This window comes from Haliotis cracherodii, unplaced genomic scaffold (assembly GCF_022045235.1).
Source record: "Haliotis cracherodii isolate W230 unplaced genomic scaffold, xgHalCrac1.p SCAF_1, whole genome shotgun sequence".
NCBI lineage: Eukaryota > Metazoa > Mollusca > Gastropoda > Lepetellida > Haliotidae > Haliotis > Haliotis cracherodii.
In genome coordinates, this window is record NW_027266264.1 from 81,092,663 (window position 1) to 81,109,662 (window position 17,000).

The following is a 17,000-nucleotide window of genomic DNA, read 5'->3' on the forward strand; positions in this document are numbered from 1 at the left end:
TAACACTCCTCGCAATCAGTCACTGACATCATCAGCTGATGACTCTTATTGGCATGGTTAGCAATGGTTAGTACATGTAGTATGGTTCAAAAAGAGCATCAACTAAATACCTGGTATAAAAAAACAGGTTGAAACAACACATCCAAAGTTCACAACCATTGCAATTGTGCACATAGAACTATATATGTATGTTTCATGTGTGATAACACAAACCTGAGATAAAAAAAAAAAAAACACCACTGAAATCAAACGATATATTTGAGAGCCCAACAGTTGAAAAGCTAATGACAAGCATCAGTGGTGCATAATCATGCCTAAATACTTAATTAGAAATATTTACCATTGTTCACAAGTCAAGTTACATACAGACCTAACATCCAGAGTATTTAGATTTGTACATCATAACTATTGTTAACATTACCATGATAAAACATACCAATATTAGATACTGATCATTTTACTTCTTCTGTTTGTTGATGAAATGAATATACATTAAGAAACTCATCTAAACAGATATTCTAGGAAGAAAATAGGAAATTGAAAAAGTATGTGCCATTTCTTAAAGGACACATTTGGGGGATTCTGAAAATATCCATTTAAACTTAAAGATGAATTCCTCTCTCTCTCTCTCTGATATGATGAATATGAAAGAGAGAGCGAAATACTTCCTGACCCAGCAATACTCTGTAACTGTAAACATGGTAAAATAGTGTGGAATAATGTTTACTTCAAGCCTGTGTCTATTTGCTTGTTGTTAACACTGCAGTCAGGAATATTACAGCTATTTCCGTTGCGCAAGTCTGGACCAGACAAACCATGCCAAAACTGAAATTTGGCACAACATTCCACACATTTGGGGAATGAAAAATTGAATCAACAGCAATAACAATCTGTATTCCTGTGCCCTAAAAGGTATCATACATGATATGAATTACGTGAGATGTAAACATACACATGATAAGCATAAATAAGATAGATCAACAATAAAATGAAAATTGAAATCTTGTGTTTTACCTTAGAAAATCGAATTCCTGGCAATCCAGTTATAACAGATGACAGTGAATGAATTGATTTCACATACTTTGAGCTCATTGTTTTCACTAAAATCTATACTAGACATGAAAAAATCACTCTCATAATAGCTCATTTTAAAATTCCACAGTACGCCCATGCTTGGTAATGGCAACACGTGTGGCTGTTTGCCAGAGTCGTAGTAAGCTATTATCACTGTTAAGAGGTCAGTTCAAGCTCTTACAATATGTAATTATTGACCTTTGGCTTGGATGAGGAAGGAAGGAAGGTTGATACATGTGACTGCTGAAGCGGGGCACTTGATACAATTAGACTGATAGGCAAAATGCCAACAATGTGAGATGTACTGATATCAACTCGACTCAAGATAAACTATGTGAACACTATCACTACAGGTTAGTACACTCTCTTATTATCATAACACCTGTTATCAGTTCGCAAACTGTAATCCGTGAAGTAGTGTGAAGCTTAATAAACGTAAACTTCTGTGAACAGGTGTCAATGACAAAGCAATAAAATGCAATCAATAATAATTTGGGGTCATAAGACATTCTTTTCCTTTAATATGAAATCTAAACTTGCCAAATTATGTTAGTCATGAGTTCGTAGATAGAAGATGCCAAATGCAAGAAGATGTGTTCGGGAGAGGTGAACTGTTTTTTTTTAGAACACGAGATGACGGTGTGACATTTTGTGACGATATTATTGCGAAGAGCGGTTTCGTTGGATTTAAAATCATATTGCATGAATGTAATGGAATGTTGAACGTACAAATAGTTCGTTGTCAAGGCGCCATTCAGTCTGAACAGACAAATCATATAAAATATTCTCTTCTGCTGCATCCACGTCGTCTAGTTCTGCCGCCATGTTTAAAATCCTCACAAAGTCTTTACTGTATAAATTACACAATACATCGTTAATACCATCCCTAACCCTAACTTATATAAGACATATATTTTTTTAATCTTAACCAAATTAATGTTGAGCATTTCAGCATTAGATAGAGTCCTGATCATGACATACAATAAAAGTGATATCTGTTAGAGGCTAAAGCTATGGCGTCTGCTATTATTTATGTGGAGGAAACAGGCTGTACGTTACGAGAGATATATACATGTTTGATTAGTTGAAACACCAGATAAGAGATAAAATATACAAACACTATGATATAAACATAAATTAAAACTTTTTTATTTATTTTTTATTTATAGTACATATATCGTGTCGATATCTCAAACCAAACCTCCCTTTCAACAAATGAACCAATCCGGGGAAATCCCAAACAAGGTGCACATTTCATTTCATCTATAGCGGGATTCCCTCGTCAATGTGAGTTAATCTAGATGGGTGAAAGCAACGTACTGGTTGCCTGTACAGGTAGCGTAGCATCTATCAAGATACCAAAACTGATAGAACACTTAACAAATTCACATACGAAGGTACGTGTTTTCTTTTGTTAATCATTTTTTAAGGCCAGATCTAATCATAACCTGCAACTCTTACAATGTGGACTATTTGCTATTTTATTGATATTATCATTAAATATATTTCATGACTGTAAATCAGATCATACTCATATTTTTTATTGATAATGTAAAAAAATATACTTGTTTCCTCACTTGATTATGTGCATGATTATGTGCATGAATCCATTTTGATAGCTATTTTTTTTCTACAAAGCTAGTGAATTGGATTTTGGTCTTTTTGATCTGGTTATATATGAATATATTTTTTTTAATATGAGCGAATTCAGATAATAATTGTTTTCCTTTTTTTTAATATATCATTTAATATATCATATGAACAATATTAAAAACTTCGTGGTAATACATCCACTTTTTGGAACTGAATAAGCCTACTAATTTTTTGTTCTACCCTAGATAGAAGTCAGGTTAGTGACGACACAGAATGCCACACATTTCTTCAACCCAGAGGAGTTGCCAGTTAAAGTTCACAGAGATGCTGAGGAATGGGAGGTATACAAACCTAAAAATTACATAACATTTTGTAGCTGAATGGTATTTGCAAGACTGTTTGTTATTTTTTTGCATAGGTGTATATCATGTTATATTTGTCACCAGGGTCATAACCCATTTTTAAATTATATTATTCTTTCTTCAGAATCTTATGCTCCCATTTCTTTATAAGGAACTGTGTACCATATATAAGGGATTAATTACCTAAAAATAACTCTCTTCTCTCAATCATAAATAGTTAATGATATTCAAAAGTTGACAAAATATTAACATCTGCAACTAGAAAATAGAAAATATTCTTTTTGAAAGTAAAACAATTCAAATGTTCGACTTTCTTGTGGTCAAAGTACAATCTCATTGTAATCAGATCTTTGTTCTCACTACCACCAAACAAACTCATGCAGTATAGCTTGAGAAGGCTGCTGTCTGATTGGCTGTCGACTTCTTGTTTGTCATTTCATTGGTAGGTCCAAGTTCTCAAAAGGTCGTTATGTCATGACCTGTAAACAAATGTCCTCAGATCTTTGTTAAGCGGTAACAAGAACTAAATAAGAAATTTCTCGAATCATGAGAACATACATGTATGATTCAAATCCAAATAAGATTGATTGTTTCTTACATAACTATTCTTAAAACAAGTATCTAATAATAATACTTGGTTTGATATTAGCAGAGTTTCAAATTTCTTTTACTATATATTCTATTGTTTCATGTCCCAGAGTTGGAAAAAAATAGGGGACCCAGTGCTTCACATTGAGCTGAGGAGATGGGCAGACTTAATGGTCATAGCACCTCTGGATGCCAACACCATGGCAAAGATTACAAATGGCATCTGTGATAATTTGTTGGTAAGTTGATTTTTTACTTATTATCAGTGTTTAAAGTAGTGCCCGCCAGACAGCCCGAGACGGTCTATTTTGCTGATGGACGGTCAGTTTTGAAAAGTTGCACACCTGATTGTCAGGCTGTTATTGTATTTATAATTTATAAGTTATGATTTAATGTAAGAGGTAAATTAACTGTAAATGTTAAACATATTATTTATGAATAAAATTTCAAAAAGTTAAATCTACTAAGTTTATATAATCCACCAGGTTGTTGTTGTTTTTCTAAAGACTAACATAAACTGTACTATTCTTATGTTTACCCTATTCTTTCCTTTTACACTTGTCTGGAAAATTCTGGGCTGGCAACATTTTATCTGGTGTGGTGACTTTGCAAAGTTGCCAGCCCAGTTGTCTGACTGAAATTTTAGGGTATTTTGAACACTGTTATTATATAAGAACAATTGTCAATACAAAGAAATAGAAAATGTACTCCATGAAAGTGTACCATTCCCAAATGTTAACCCCCAGGAATATAATGACATATTTTCAAACTTTACAATAATTTTAACGCCCTATGTTACATACCGGTACTCAATCAATAAGAGTTGTCTTGCATTTCAGAATAACATCATCTGTTACAGTCAGTAGGTAGCAAAGTACAGATTTCTTATATGTACAATTAATCACTGAGGAAATAATAACGTAGGGACTTCGGGTTAGAGTAGGGCCACAGAAACCTTTATGTTTATGCTTGTCTTGAGAAGCGACTTAATGGATCTGGAGGTCGGACTCTCAGACTTGGTGGATTGCAAGTCATCCGACTCAATGACATACACATTGCTCATAATACCAGTCACTGGTTTGTCAGGTCCAGACTTAATTATTTACAAGCTACCGTATTGTATCTGGAATACTGATGAGTCCATTAATATACAAGCAAACAATATAAAAAAACTGATAAAAAAATGATGAAAACACATCAGTATTATCTTTAGTGTTTGATTAACCTTTCTCATGTGGTATGATGTTGGTAATGAATGAATGTGTGTGTGTCATAAACATGATCAGGTAATATATGTTCATAATTAAATTGTTAATTTAACATATATAACACTTTATTTTAGTACCAGCAACATTTGTAGTATTGGTGGATTCAAGATCAGTGTTGTTTCTATTTGTGGTGACATGACAAAGATGTCTTTGTTTAATAACTATGTTTGATTACTGTAATTGTTGCTGGACACAAGAGCTAGGCTGGTACCATGTGCTTGTACTCAGCTGCATGCTAGTGAGAGTTATCTCCCCTATATTGTCTTTGGCTGAGGGCGGCACGGGTGGCCCAGTCGTCTAAGGCGCCGCGATTCACTGTGTAGTGTTGCGTCCCTTGGGCACGCCAGAAACCTATGATTGTAGGTTCGAATCCCAGTTTGCCCTGATTATGTTTCTAGGTTTGTCAGCGCCGTACCCATGCTCGTTGGTTTCACCGAAGTGGTAAACGTCTGAAACCTGCATTACATGGGCTTTCCTCCCACATTAAGCTGACACGCCGTGATATAACTGGAATACTGTTAAAAGCGGCGTTAAACCCAACTCACTCACTCACTCTTTGGCTGACCCTAATTAAGGATGTACTTGTTCTCAGCTGCATGCTAGTGAGAGTTATCTCCCCTATATTGTCTTTGGCTGACCCAAATTAAGGATGGGGCCCATTTAGGGTTTAGCTAAACCACACTATTTACACTTTGAGTCACACAAAAATAAACACTTGTATTATAATGATGGTAGTATTTCTATGTTAAGACATGCATTGTCCGAGCATGGGACATGAAGCGCCCTCTGCTGTTTGCTCCTGCAATGAATACACACATGTGGGAGCACCCGCTCACGGCTCAACACCTGACGACACTGAAGGGCCTGGGCTACCAGGAGATCCCCTGCATCAGGAAGACACTGGCATGTGGAGACACAGGTTCTCTTCAGTTTATTATATGCTTTGAAATCAAACAATTAAATTCTGGGGGAGGTGGAATGCGGGACACAATTTATGCTCGGTTACTGCTTGGGCGAATGTTCAAGACATTATGTATTTTCTCAGAAAAAAGCAGCCACAACATGTGACACAACAAATGCTTTTTCAGGTCATCCAATCAAAATATTTCAAGCGATCCAATATTTTCTGGAACAAGTATAGGTAGTTGGTCCCAAACCATGATAATTAGTATTTAAAGGGCAGGTAGAGTGAAAAGAATTATTGCGATTTTTCTAATATCAATTTTCCTACATACATTCAATTTCCTATGGAGAAAAATTTGTAATACTTCTATTAAGTATTTAAATGTCTGTGTGAAAGTGCTGAAATCTCACGCTCTGTAATCAACTTCCAAAACAAACCTATCTGAGGCCATGGCCTAAAGATACCAGCGCAATGGTGACAACTGTTTTCATTGGCTATGGTGTCCACGTTTATCTATCTTGTGATTCCTAGCCGCGATACATATACTGTTTCAGCTATTTCTGTTAATCCAACAAAATAACAACATTGCATACATTGTTGAATGTGTGACACGACCTTTTATCTTCAATTTGAAAATAATTAACTAACAGTTACTATCAGTAACTAACGTTTTATTACAAACATTCTGTATTGGTAAGAAAACACTATCTGCCCTTGGCCCTATTCCACACAATCAATGCATGTCAGGCATGAATCCCCTTAGTAGACAAGTCTAGTCAGTCTTGTTACTAAGGTGACTTAAGTTGTCATCAAATGCATGAGCAAACAGAAAGATGACATAATGTATTCATAAAATCTGAGGCAGAAGCAGGCAGACAGGCACAGGTAGTGTGTCAAACTGTTGGAACCCGTTTTAACCCCGGTAAGGGGAATCCCCTCAGTGGCAGAATTGTTTGTTTGGGTAACAATTTCACCTGTCGTGTTTTATCATCTGTTTTACGCCATTTCCGTTTTTCATATATTATTTTGATGAAGCATTTGTGATTAGGTATGCCGCAATGTATTTAGATCTGCAAAGTTGCTATGTTGACTTTACTTGCCCTCTGAAGTTGATCACTCATTTACAACATGAGATAGAGTGTTAACATGGATAGGTGATTGTAGAGCACTTTTAATCCAGATTAGCTGGTTGGTTTGCTGTATAATGCCACACTGAGCAATATTCTTGCTATATGACATCCGTCTGTAAATAATCGAGTCTGGAAAAGGCAATCCAGTGATTGACATCATGAGCATCTATCCACGCAATTGGGATCAATGACATGCATCAACCAAGTCAGCGAGCCAGACCACCCGATCCCGTTAGTCCCCTTTTACGAGAAGCACAGTCACCTTTTACGGCAAGCATGGGTTGCTAAAGACCTATTCTACCTCTGATCTTCACGTGTCTAATCCAGATTAGTATACCATGTGGATAGATCAGCTGTAAAGTAGGCAAATGCTTGCCAATAAGTGGAAAGTGTCAACCAAAATGTGTGCAGCACACTCCTATGTGAAAATGTCAGGTAGTCTTTAGAAGATCCGGGGTAGAATAGGTCTTCAGCAACCCATGCTTGCCGTAAAAGGCGACTATGCTTGTCGAAAAAGGCGACTAATGAGATTGGGGGGTCAGGCTCGCTGACTTGGTTGATGCATGTCATCGATTAAAACTGTGTGGATCGATGCTCATGATGTCAATCACTGGATTGCCTGGTCCAGACTCGATTATATACAGACCGCCGTCATATAGACGGAATATTGCTGAGTGCGGCATAAAACAAAAAACAACCAACTTTAGACTGGACTTAAGCTGGTGTACAGTACGCGTGTGTTTCAGGGTATGGGGCAATGGCTGAGGTGGAAACGATTGCAGCCCAGGTGATGGCTGCACTACCCTCTCAGCAGCATCCCACAACAAGTCAACAATCGTAATATATCAAGATGAAGATTTACCCAAATACAGATGACTTGGATATAACTAACACCACCTTTTAAATCAGTTCCTGGTAGCAGTGCAATCAAAATGAAGAATACAGTTATCTAACACTATTGTGTGGACTATAACAGGGTGTGCCCTCTATACTGAGCCATTTGGTTTTTTTCACCACTTTTGACTATATTCCAGAAATATCAGGACTCGACATTGTACGCATGTGGTATACTTTGCTGGTTCATCCCATATCCTGGGTGAATGTATATTGGTTTTGCACTATGAGGCATGTAATCAGTGTTTATTTTACCGAACCTGTGTATAAGGGTCAAGGAGGATCTTGTAGATGTGCACCTGTGGTGAAAGTTAAAGTTTTTGAGTTTTACAGTTTTGTTACTTTTGAAATAAATTATATTTCTTTTTGTTTAATTGTGAGTTTTGAGTATGAGTAGATACTATGTATAAGTCAGTTAGCAGGAAGGGTTGTTGTTGGAAGCAGCCATGGACCCTTAGCCACCTGCTTTGAGAGGACCAACCCTGAAAAATGCTGATATTCTACTGCAGAAGTATAAGCCATATTCAATGTGCCCCTTGTACAGTGAAAGTCATTATTCCGGACACTGCACCAACCAGATAATTACTATTAGGAAGGATTACACTCATACAAAGTGACATTGCTCGTCCATGATTCACTAATATGAAAAAAAATGTTATCTGGAAAATTCCATAGCCTGGATTAAAGGGTTTCACTGTACAAAAATAATATGTATGTTTCATAGTTGAGTGGCATTATGTATATTGTTTGTTTGTTGTTGTTGTTGTTGTTTAACGCCGCACTCAACAATATTCCAGCTATATGATGGCGGTCTGTAAGTAAACAAATCTAGCCCATATAGTCCAGTGATTGACATCATGAGCATCCATCCACGCAATTGGGATATGATAACATGCATCAACCAAGTCAGCGAGCCTGACCACCCAATCCCGTTTGTTGCCTCTTACGACAAGCATAGTCATGAGAAACATATACCCGGTATACATTGACCTATTAATCCGGGCTATGACATATCCCGATTAACAATGGTTTCCGTTTACTAAATAAAGGTCATAGAGCACTAGAAAAGGATTGAACATTTTTATACATCTGTATATCATGAACAACAATGGCAAAATTCAAGGCTTGCTAGACACAGACAATACATTCCTTTAGGAGGATCAAACATGTCAGCCTCCATGTTGTCCCCTTTCAAATAAATAGATCTAATATTGTTAATATTACATTTTATAATTGCAGTTTCCCATGCAAATTTACATATCTATTACTTTAATTTGCTGAAATAACTGTATGTTTGTGGGTTTTATGAAAGATTCCTGGAGCATGAAGTTCTCTCATGTGTAAGTGAAGCAGGCAGCTAACCTGTAGCAGGTGTTCACAGGAAAGGAAAAACAGAACTGTGTAATACAGGTATTGATCAGGTTCACAGTGAGTGAGTGAATATTGCTCAACACATCAGCAGTCTTGCAGAAATTGGGGGCCGAGCTGGCGAAACTAGTGAGAACCGGGTCAGTCATATGGAATAACTACACTCACAAGCGTGATAATGCAATTACTTGTTGGAAAAAAATAACAATGTCCTTTTCCAATATAAATGTAAATTAATGTGTTGATGATCATGACCTGTTGGGATGTTTTAATTTTTGATAAATATCTGCCCGAATATTTAATAAGCTAGTGGCGAGGGGAATAGTTTTTGCATTATGGTCTGTTTATTACACTCTTTTAGAAATTTGATTTATAATTTGATAAAATATTTGATAATCACAAGACAAAGTGCCATTAAAGTGTGCACGAGTTGTTTGAACATACCACCCTATTACACGAATCCGAATCCGAAGATCGGATGAACATTCAGAATTTGTCTGTCTTTTTACTATCAAACGTCTCTCTTTCTCCCTGGAAAAAGACCCACAATCACCATTCAGTCAGAACAACTCCAGTGCTAGATGTAAGCAAAGAAGAATTCGCTTTCATCCAGGGTCAATTGAATTATCAATAAATGCTCCTTTCGATATGTAGAATAATATGTAGGTCAATCTTAGGGTCACAACATTCAGAAATCCTGGACCAAGTTAAATAACTCCACACTCGTGACTTGTCCACAACAACAAACAAATCCATTCAGAAGATTCAGTCTTCCAAATTCAAATAAAAATTTCAGTGAAGACAATATCAGGTTTTCGCAGAGTTCAGTCCATATGTTGTTGATATTATTTTATATTAAACCTGTGTGAAACCTTTTGCTCTATTGTACCCGATTTGATAGATTTCTGTTCAGAACAAATGTTGATTTTACGTTGTGGGGTTAAGGTGACTTGGTGGCATGGTACCATGAGGGAATAATTTCCATCAGGCATTTGAAACGAAAGCTCAAGTTGGAAATAAAAGCGACAAAACCCTTTCAATATTCATTAAGAACTACCTTCCGAAAACAGAGTTGATTGTACGATTCCGACTATGTCATGATTGAGTATGGGTTTATCAATCACTATCAAATAGTAATGATGCCAGGTGTTCGCGAAAAGGTGATCCTATCCTGTCCCACAGGTGGCATCCGTCACACATGCAAATACCAACTGTCACCAGAAAAAAACAAAAACAACAGAAACATATGGTACAAGTCAAAATAGGGAATTGCATCAGACATAATTTTTTTAACAGATTTGGTCAAATTTGGAGAAAAAAATTGGTTTGCTGAGGCTTTGAATGTTGTAACCCTTGGTCAAACAACTTCTGAGCAAGAGTCGTATGAGGCTCTTTGAAATCTTGGTAGAAATCTTATACTAAATTGTACCTGGATAGAGCATGCTCGATTGTACCTCAAAAGAGCATGTTCGATTGTAACTCAAATGTTGTGAAATGTAGACAACAAGGGCTGGTTGGAGATGCAGGAATATTGCTCAACATAAAGGAAAAAGTTGACTACTGGAAAGTTACAGTCATCCTTCTTGTCATACAGTCTTGTGGAGAGTGATTTGTCACTCATAATCTTTATTCGTAGGTCTAATTTTTACCCACAGGGCTAGAAATAACCGACTTAATAAAAATCATTTATCATCCCAAACTGGCTCTCATAGGAGATATCACTTGGGTGAGATCTACATTGTAGATGGCGCTGTAATGAAATTGCATCACAATGCTTTGCAGACCATTGTGACGTCATTGGTTACCATGCCATCACAATCAAATGACATCACTAATGGCTCTGCTACTGAAGCTTTTAGCAGTACTTTTTACACTTGGCACTGCCTATTACTGTTTACAAACTGAACAATCTCATTAAAATCAGACCTCAGTTTTCGCTACCGCTAAACAAAGATCTGATGGCATCCCATCAGGGGTCACGTCAGAACGACCTTTCATCCAGCCAATCAGAGCATCGCTTACCAGATTATGAAAGTGACATTATCATAATGTGATTTCTAATCATGCAACTCGAAACCTTTAACTCCCAACGATAGTTACGACTGAATCCATACAATCTAGACCATCTATTCGCCATTCCAGGATGTTCTTTTGTTCAGGTTTCAAATTTGTAATCGAGAATTTGTCAAAATATGTTTCGAAGCGTAGTCGCCAATTTGAAATTAGTGCCGAAAAGCACGAGAAAGCTGCCCTCTGATTGGTCATTCCATTGGTCGGTCAAAGTTCGTGCAAGGTCGGTCTGACGTGACCCATAATGGGATGTCCTCAGATATTTGTTTAGCTGTAGCGAGAACTAGGATCTGATTTTAATGAGATTGCAAACTGAAAAAGTTGGAAGAATGATGTTGAATGATAAATCAAATCACACCCTCGTGTCTTTTGATAATAAAAAAATTATCAACACGAGTTGATAAATGTAGAAAAACTCTGAGGCTTGCCTTGATATAAAAAGACACTTCTCATGCACCAGCGTATTGATTCCGTAATCGGGACGACATTGTTGACGTCATTCGAATTTTATTGTGACGAAAGGTTGGAATTACGCCACGCATGAATTGACGTCATAGCAGAGGATTGTTGAAGTCATTTTGATTTTCGGTGGTTATCAGTGCATTTTTCTAAAGGGGAGCACAAAGGGATTAAGAAACAATGGGTAATAAAGAAATTATTACACTTACATGTGTGTCATACTGATTTTACGAAATAAGTGTCAGAATTCCTGTATTACCTTCTCTCTGGCTCGGGGAAAACAAAAATTCTGATACTCGTTTCGTAAAATCTGTATGACACACATGCTGGTATCTAAATATGTATGAGGCGGTCTCACTGGTCTCCTTTATTTCTACTTGTAGGTGGGTAAATCAGTGGAAAGGAATTAGCATTTTGATGGCAACTGAACGATATCCGATCATCGATATTACCTGAAGCTTAAGTTCAACTTCATGGCCAAATTATATTGTTTTCAATTTGCAAATCTAAGCAGAAATCCCGATTCATATGCATAAAGAAACAGATCAGCAAGAAGGGGATCACAAGTTGTGCCTATGCGGGTGGCTACTTCCTGCCTAAATGTCTTACCCCCGAAGTCTAGATTCTACATAGATGTTATCAATGATGAACTCCAACATTTCGCATATTGTTTTCTCAGTAAACTTCAGATGGTGTTTGCTTCCATTTTTGACAAATTGACAAAGAAGAGTCTATCTGAGTATGAGTGTGCTCATTTAGTTCTAATTTCAGTAAACACTGATCTTAGTTCTCGCTACGGCTAAACATTTTGCACCGATGACCAGCGCTAAAATCTGATTTAATTAGATTGACTCTTCAGCAGATGTCAATCACTGGATTGTCTGGTCCAGACTCGATTATTAACAGACCGCCGTCTAATAGCTGGAATATTGCTGAGAGCGGCGTTAAACAAACAAACAAAATAATTAGATTGAATCTGTTCGGGAAGCAAGGGGGCCCAGTTGTCAAAGGCACCGCATTCATTCTCTGTGCAGAGTTGTGTCCCTTTGTCGTGCCGGAATACCAGGATCAAGGGTTCGAGTCCCAGATTAGCCTAGGCTGGTTATGATTTGTTGCTCTGTAACTACTTGTCAAGAAAATATTCCCACATGTATGAGCGCGAGACTTCCTCTGATCTTCGTCTTCATATAGTCTGGTTGATTCGTGGGGATTCAAAACTGCAGGCTATGACCCCAGTGCCCACACGCGCCAACAATAAAACGTGGTGTACCGGGTGCTTACAATGTGAAATCTGGCTGGCAGTGTGTCTACCCCGTTTGCGTTTATCGTTGCTTCTATAAAACCACTGGCTTGCCTGGACCAGGCCTGGTTGTGTTCAGGCCGCTGGAGTAAAACTGACCACGGTGAGACGGTCATTCACTTGCCTGTTGCCGTCAAAAAAAGTGTTTGACGTCACAATACTTATAATGATGTGACGTCATTGTGTCGCGTATTGTCATGCTTCACTTCTGTGACGTCACCCCATTGTGGTATAGTGTTCAACCCAGTGAATGTGTTGTGATGGGGTAGGTTTATCAACTCTGTCTACTCCACACCCCAGAGCTGTGACCTGATGGACGGCACCATCCCAGACATCGATATTGAGGAGGACTGTGAAGAGGTCATGTCTGAGGCATTCGAGGAATTCTGCCAGAGATGTGATCAGCTTTATAAACGAGCTGCTCAGTGTCCTGCGCCACCACAGAAAGAGTTCAAAAAGGACTCCCGGTTCTGGCTCCACAAGAACAGGAACAGACGATCACAGAAGAAATACGGTGATGATGGCGAGCTCACGTATGACCAAGTCTTCTCAGTCATTGGCAAGAATGGAAGGCGCTTCAAGAAAGATTCCCGTTTGTGGCTTCACAAGTCAACCGCCAGGGCGTACACGATAAGACAGTTACAGAAGAACTGCAACTGCAACGGCGTTCTCAGTACCCACGATGACAACAGGGTGACCGTCACAACCAAGATCACCACCACTAGCGGGAACCCTCGATGGCGGAAGTGTCATACAATAGCCCCTGACCAGCTCTATGAAAAGTTGAGAGCTGCTGGTTGCGGCCGGAAAAGGAAGAGAGGAGAACTTGTGTCGTCTGCCCCGTCCTCCCCTGCAAAGAAAAACGAATCAAGTCTCGCTTTGCTGTCACGCAGCCTCGACGGGGCTGTGGGGCTTACAAGATGCGTTGACAGGATGGATGACGATCAACTTGGCCTCCCCCGCATCGCCTCTACTGAGAGCGTTTATGGCAGCTCACCAGAGGAGAACCAGGTGGAGAAGTCACCCTGGTCAGACTTTGAAGTCATATCTGACAACAGGTCCTCCAACAACAAGCTGAACGATGACCACTCGCCAGCCTCATCAGATGGAAGGTGACATTTCTGTAATTTGTAAACGCTTTCTTTTCAAATACAAAACAACTATATCTCACACGAGTCTCTGCTAATGAGAGTTTATGCCTGGTACGTTTTCTGCCCGCCATCTGTGAAACATCAAGAAATGTACGACCACCAGAGCGCACAATAGATAATTTGAGGTTTGGATAAAATAATTTCAAAATCACAGTACATACCCAGTGCTTGACAGTTTGTTACGGCCTGTGTTATTTACTTCTTGTAATTAATTTGTGCGGCTATTGATATCTAAAGCATATAACAGTCCATAGACCAGTAGCTGTCTTCTGGTTTTCTTTGGTAGGCCTAATATAGCGAAGTAGTTCCTTGGGCTGGCGGATTTGCCACGCGCCAGGACCTCTACGGAGATTGTGTCTTTGTTTGTAATTTGTGTTGCTATTTCTATTTTAAAGTGTGATCTTTGGTTTGTCAGCACCATACATATCAGTGATCTCTTTCATTTTTGGCAGTACTCTCACATTACGTTGACATGCTGTGATATAACTAAAAACCTTTCTTAGCCGTCCAAAACCATGTAATATTTTTTTTATTTCTATAGCAGGGGCCCATGTATGTGTAAAGCACTTTAAAAAAGAATTAGATTCTACATGACGCAAAAAAAACAAAAAACAAACGAAAACACTGTAAAGATTTCATATTTTATTTCATACTTTATTTTTCAGCATCAACTTGATGAATGAGAAAATTCATGACTCCTCACCGAGATCCGACACGTCACGTGCAGTTCTGATGAACGACCAGGTGTCATCATTATGTTTCATAGTAGAGGAGTCCACCACGTACGATCTCCCGATCACACCCCCCGGGAGTCCCTGGCAGGGAGACTGTCGGGAGATGGATGCTGAAGTTGAAGCTGCCTTCTTAGAAGACAGCAGCTCAGAATTATACTGGCGAAACTTAAACACCAACAACTAGGCGATGTGTTATCTAATCGATGTATTAGAAAGTAAATAACAGCGTTTGTCTTAAAACACACATATACCAGTAGCATATCTATTAAGGTAAAATCGATAATAATTACTGCGATTTTTTTAAACAAACACGTCAAGTATATTGTAACATGTTTGTATTTCAAAATATATTATGAAAGTAATAATTATTTTTCTGGTTATTATCATAATGAATTGTTTTGTTTGATTTCATTGTTGTCATTTGAAATCAATAGTTTAGTTTATTTATTTTTGTTCCATGTGGCTAACTGTTCAAAAAGGTGAAACGTTTCTTAACCACACCAGAACTGTGAAGTAAATGTAACAGGTTTGTCCAATGCCATATATAATATAGACTCACAATCATATCTCGTTTTGTGCATGTTTGTATTTCAACATTTTATAATTTACGAAATGGGTATTACGTATAAATACCGTGGGTATGTTTTGTTAGTTATTTTTCACTGTCTTACTCGCCTACAATAGGCAGTTCGGCGCCTGCAGCTAGCATATGGGAAAAGCATATTTCACGAAGCATCGCTGTTAAAGTTAATATCCCCTTGCTATTGTGACACAATGTTTCTAAAGAAAACGTTTCCTGTACACAAAGACAAGAGGAATGAGCAAGCGGGGGCATACCAGTGTGGCTTTCTATTCCTATCTGCGATATTGTATATTGTATTAATTCAAATAGCGCTTTATTGATGTAATATCTCAATCAGTGTATCTCGCATACATTAACAACACTGTATTTACATAAAATATGTCATGTTGAATCTGTTCTCCTTTTGTCTTGTTTTGCTGGCGTGCGGTGATGCGCATGCAGAATCTAGCATGTGGGGGGTCATATGTCCGTGCATACATGTCGTCACAGTTTCAATAGTTGTAAGTGAAGGTGTGGATACATTCATCCTTTTCAATAGTAAATGAAGGCTGATAATACCCATTAATTTTCAAGTTTCAACTGGAAGTTTATTTACCGGTCAGTCAAAGAATGCGTGAATTGACAAAACTCCTGAATGTCAGGAGCTGGTGTCAGAATTTGAATGGATGAATATTTTATGTCTGTTTCAAATAACTTGTCCAGGTTGCAAACATGAATGTATGGGTAGGAGATTATTCGCCTGCGCAGGGGTTCACCATACCCATACCATACCTTCCTTGGTCAGTTCACTGTTTCTGCAGCCTCTCCCAGTGATTCAACATTTTACAAGAAGTGGAAATATATCCTCATTCACTCACTCAGTTGGGAAGCCCCATCAGCAAACACCTGTGGGAATTGTATCACTATATGCCAACTGTGTACACAAGACGCCTTGGCTTGTCAACAAATGTCCCATAGTAGAAGGAAATCAAACATCCCACATTATTGTACAGTGTCAAATCAACCCATGACACAGGACTAGTTTCAAATCAATCCATACCATGGGATTGTAGTGTCAAATCAATCCTTATCACAGGATTGTAGTGTCAAATCAATCCATACCACAGAATTGTAGTGTCAAATCCATCCATACCATGGGATTCTAGCGTCAAATCAATCCATACTACATGATTGTAGTGTCAAATCAATCCATACCACAGGATTGTAGTGTCAAATCCATCCACACCATAAGATTCTAGTGTCAAATCAATCCATACCACGGGATTCTAGTGTCATATTTATCTATACCACAGGATTGTGTCAAATCAATCCATACCACAGGATTGTAGTGTCAAATTAATCACTATCACATGATTGTGGTCTCAAATCAATCCATACCACAGGATTGTAGAGTCAAATCAATCCATACCACAGGATTGCAGTGTCAAATTAATCACTATCACAGGATTGTAGTGTCAAATAAATCAATTTCACAGGATTGTAGTGTCAACTCAATCCATACCACGGTATTCTAGTGTCAAAT

At 38.1% G+C, this 17,000-nt stretch overlaps 3 protein-coding genes across 3 annotated transcripts in view; 2 read left to right on the forward strand and 1 right to left on the reverse strand.

The window, feature by feature from the left end:
- LOC139444060 (NBAS subunit of NRZ tethering complex-like) overlaps positions 1-1,901 on the reverse strand; it is a 64,823-nt gene extending 62,922 nt beyond the window's left edge. Inside the window, exon 1 of the mRNA XM_071224998.1 lies at positions 1,804-1,901. Coding sequence (XP_071081099.1) covers positions 1,804-1,899 — 96 coding nt within the window. The 5' untranslated portion in view covers positions 1,900-1,901. The remainder of the gene's footprint in view (positions 1-1,803) is intronic.
- On the forward strand, positions 1,378-8,132 carry LOC139443968 (phosphopantothenoylcysteine decarboxylase-like). Its single transcript, XM_071224896.1, has 6 exons — positions 1,378-1,427; positions 2,244-2,471; positions 2,913-3,008; positions 3,728-3,856; positions 5,636-5,804; positions 7,666-8,132. Exons 2-6 carry the CDS (start codon positions 2,376-2,378, stop codon positions 7,758-7,760), a joined length of 585 nt encoding a protein of 194 aa, XP_071080997.1. The 5' UTR covers positions 1,378-1,427; positions 2,244-2,375; the 3' UTR covers positions 7,761-8,132.
- Positions 8,133-13,322: 5,190 nt separating this feature from the next.
- LOC139469627 (uncharacterized) lies at positions 13,323-15,116 on the forward strand. Its single transcript, XM_071251855.1, has 2 exons — positions 13,323-14,122; positions 14,827-15,116. Exons 1-2 carry the CDS (start codon positions 13,323-13,325, stop codon positions 15,077-15,079), a joined length of 1,053 nt encoding a protein of 350 aa, XP_071107956.1. The 3' UTR covers positions 15,080-15,116.
- The last annotated feature ends 1,884 nt before the right edge of the window (positions 15,117-17,000 follow it).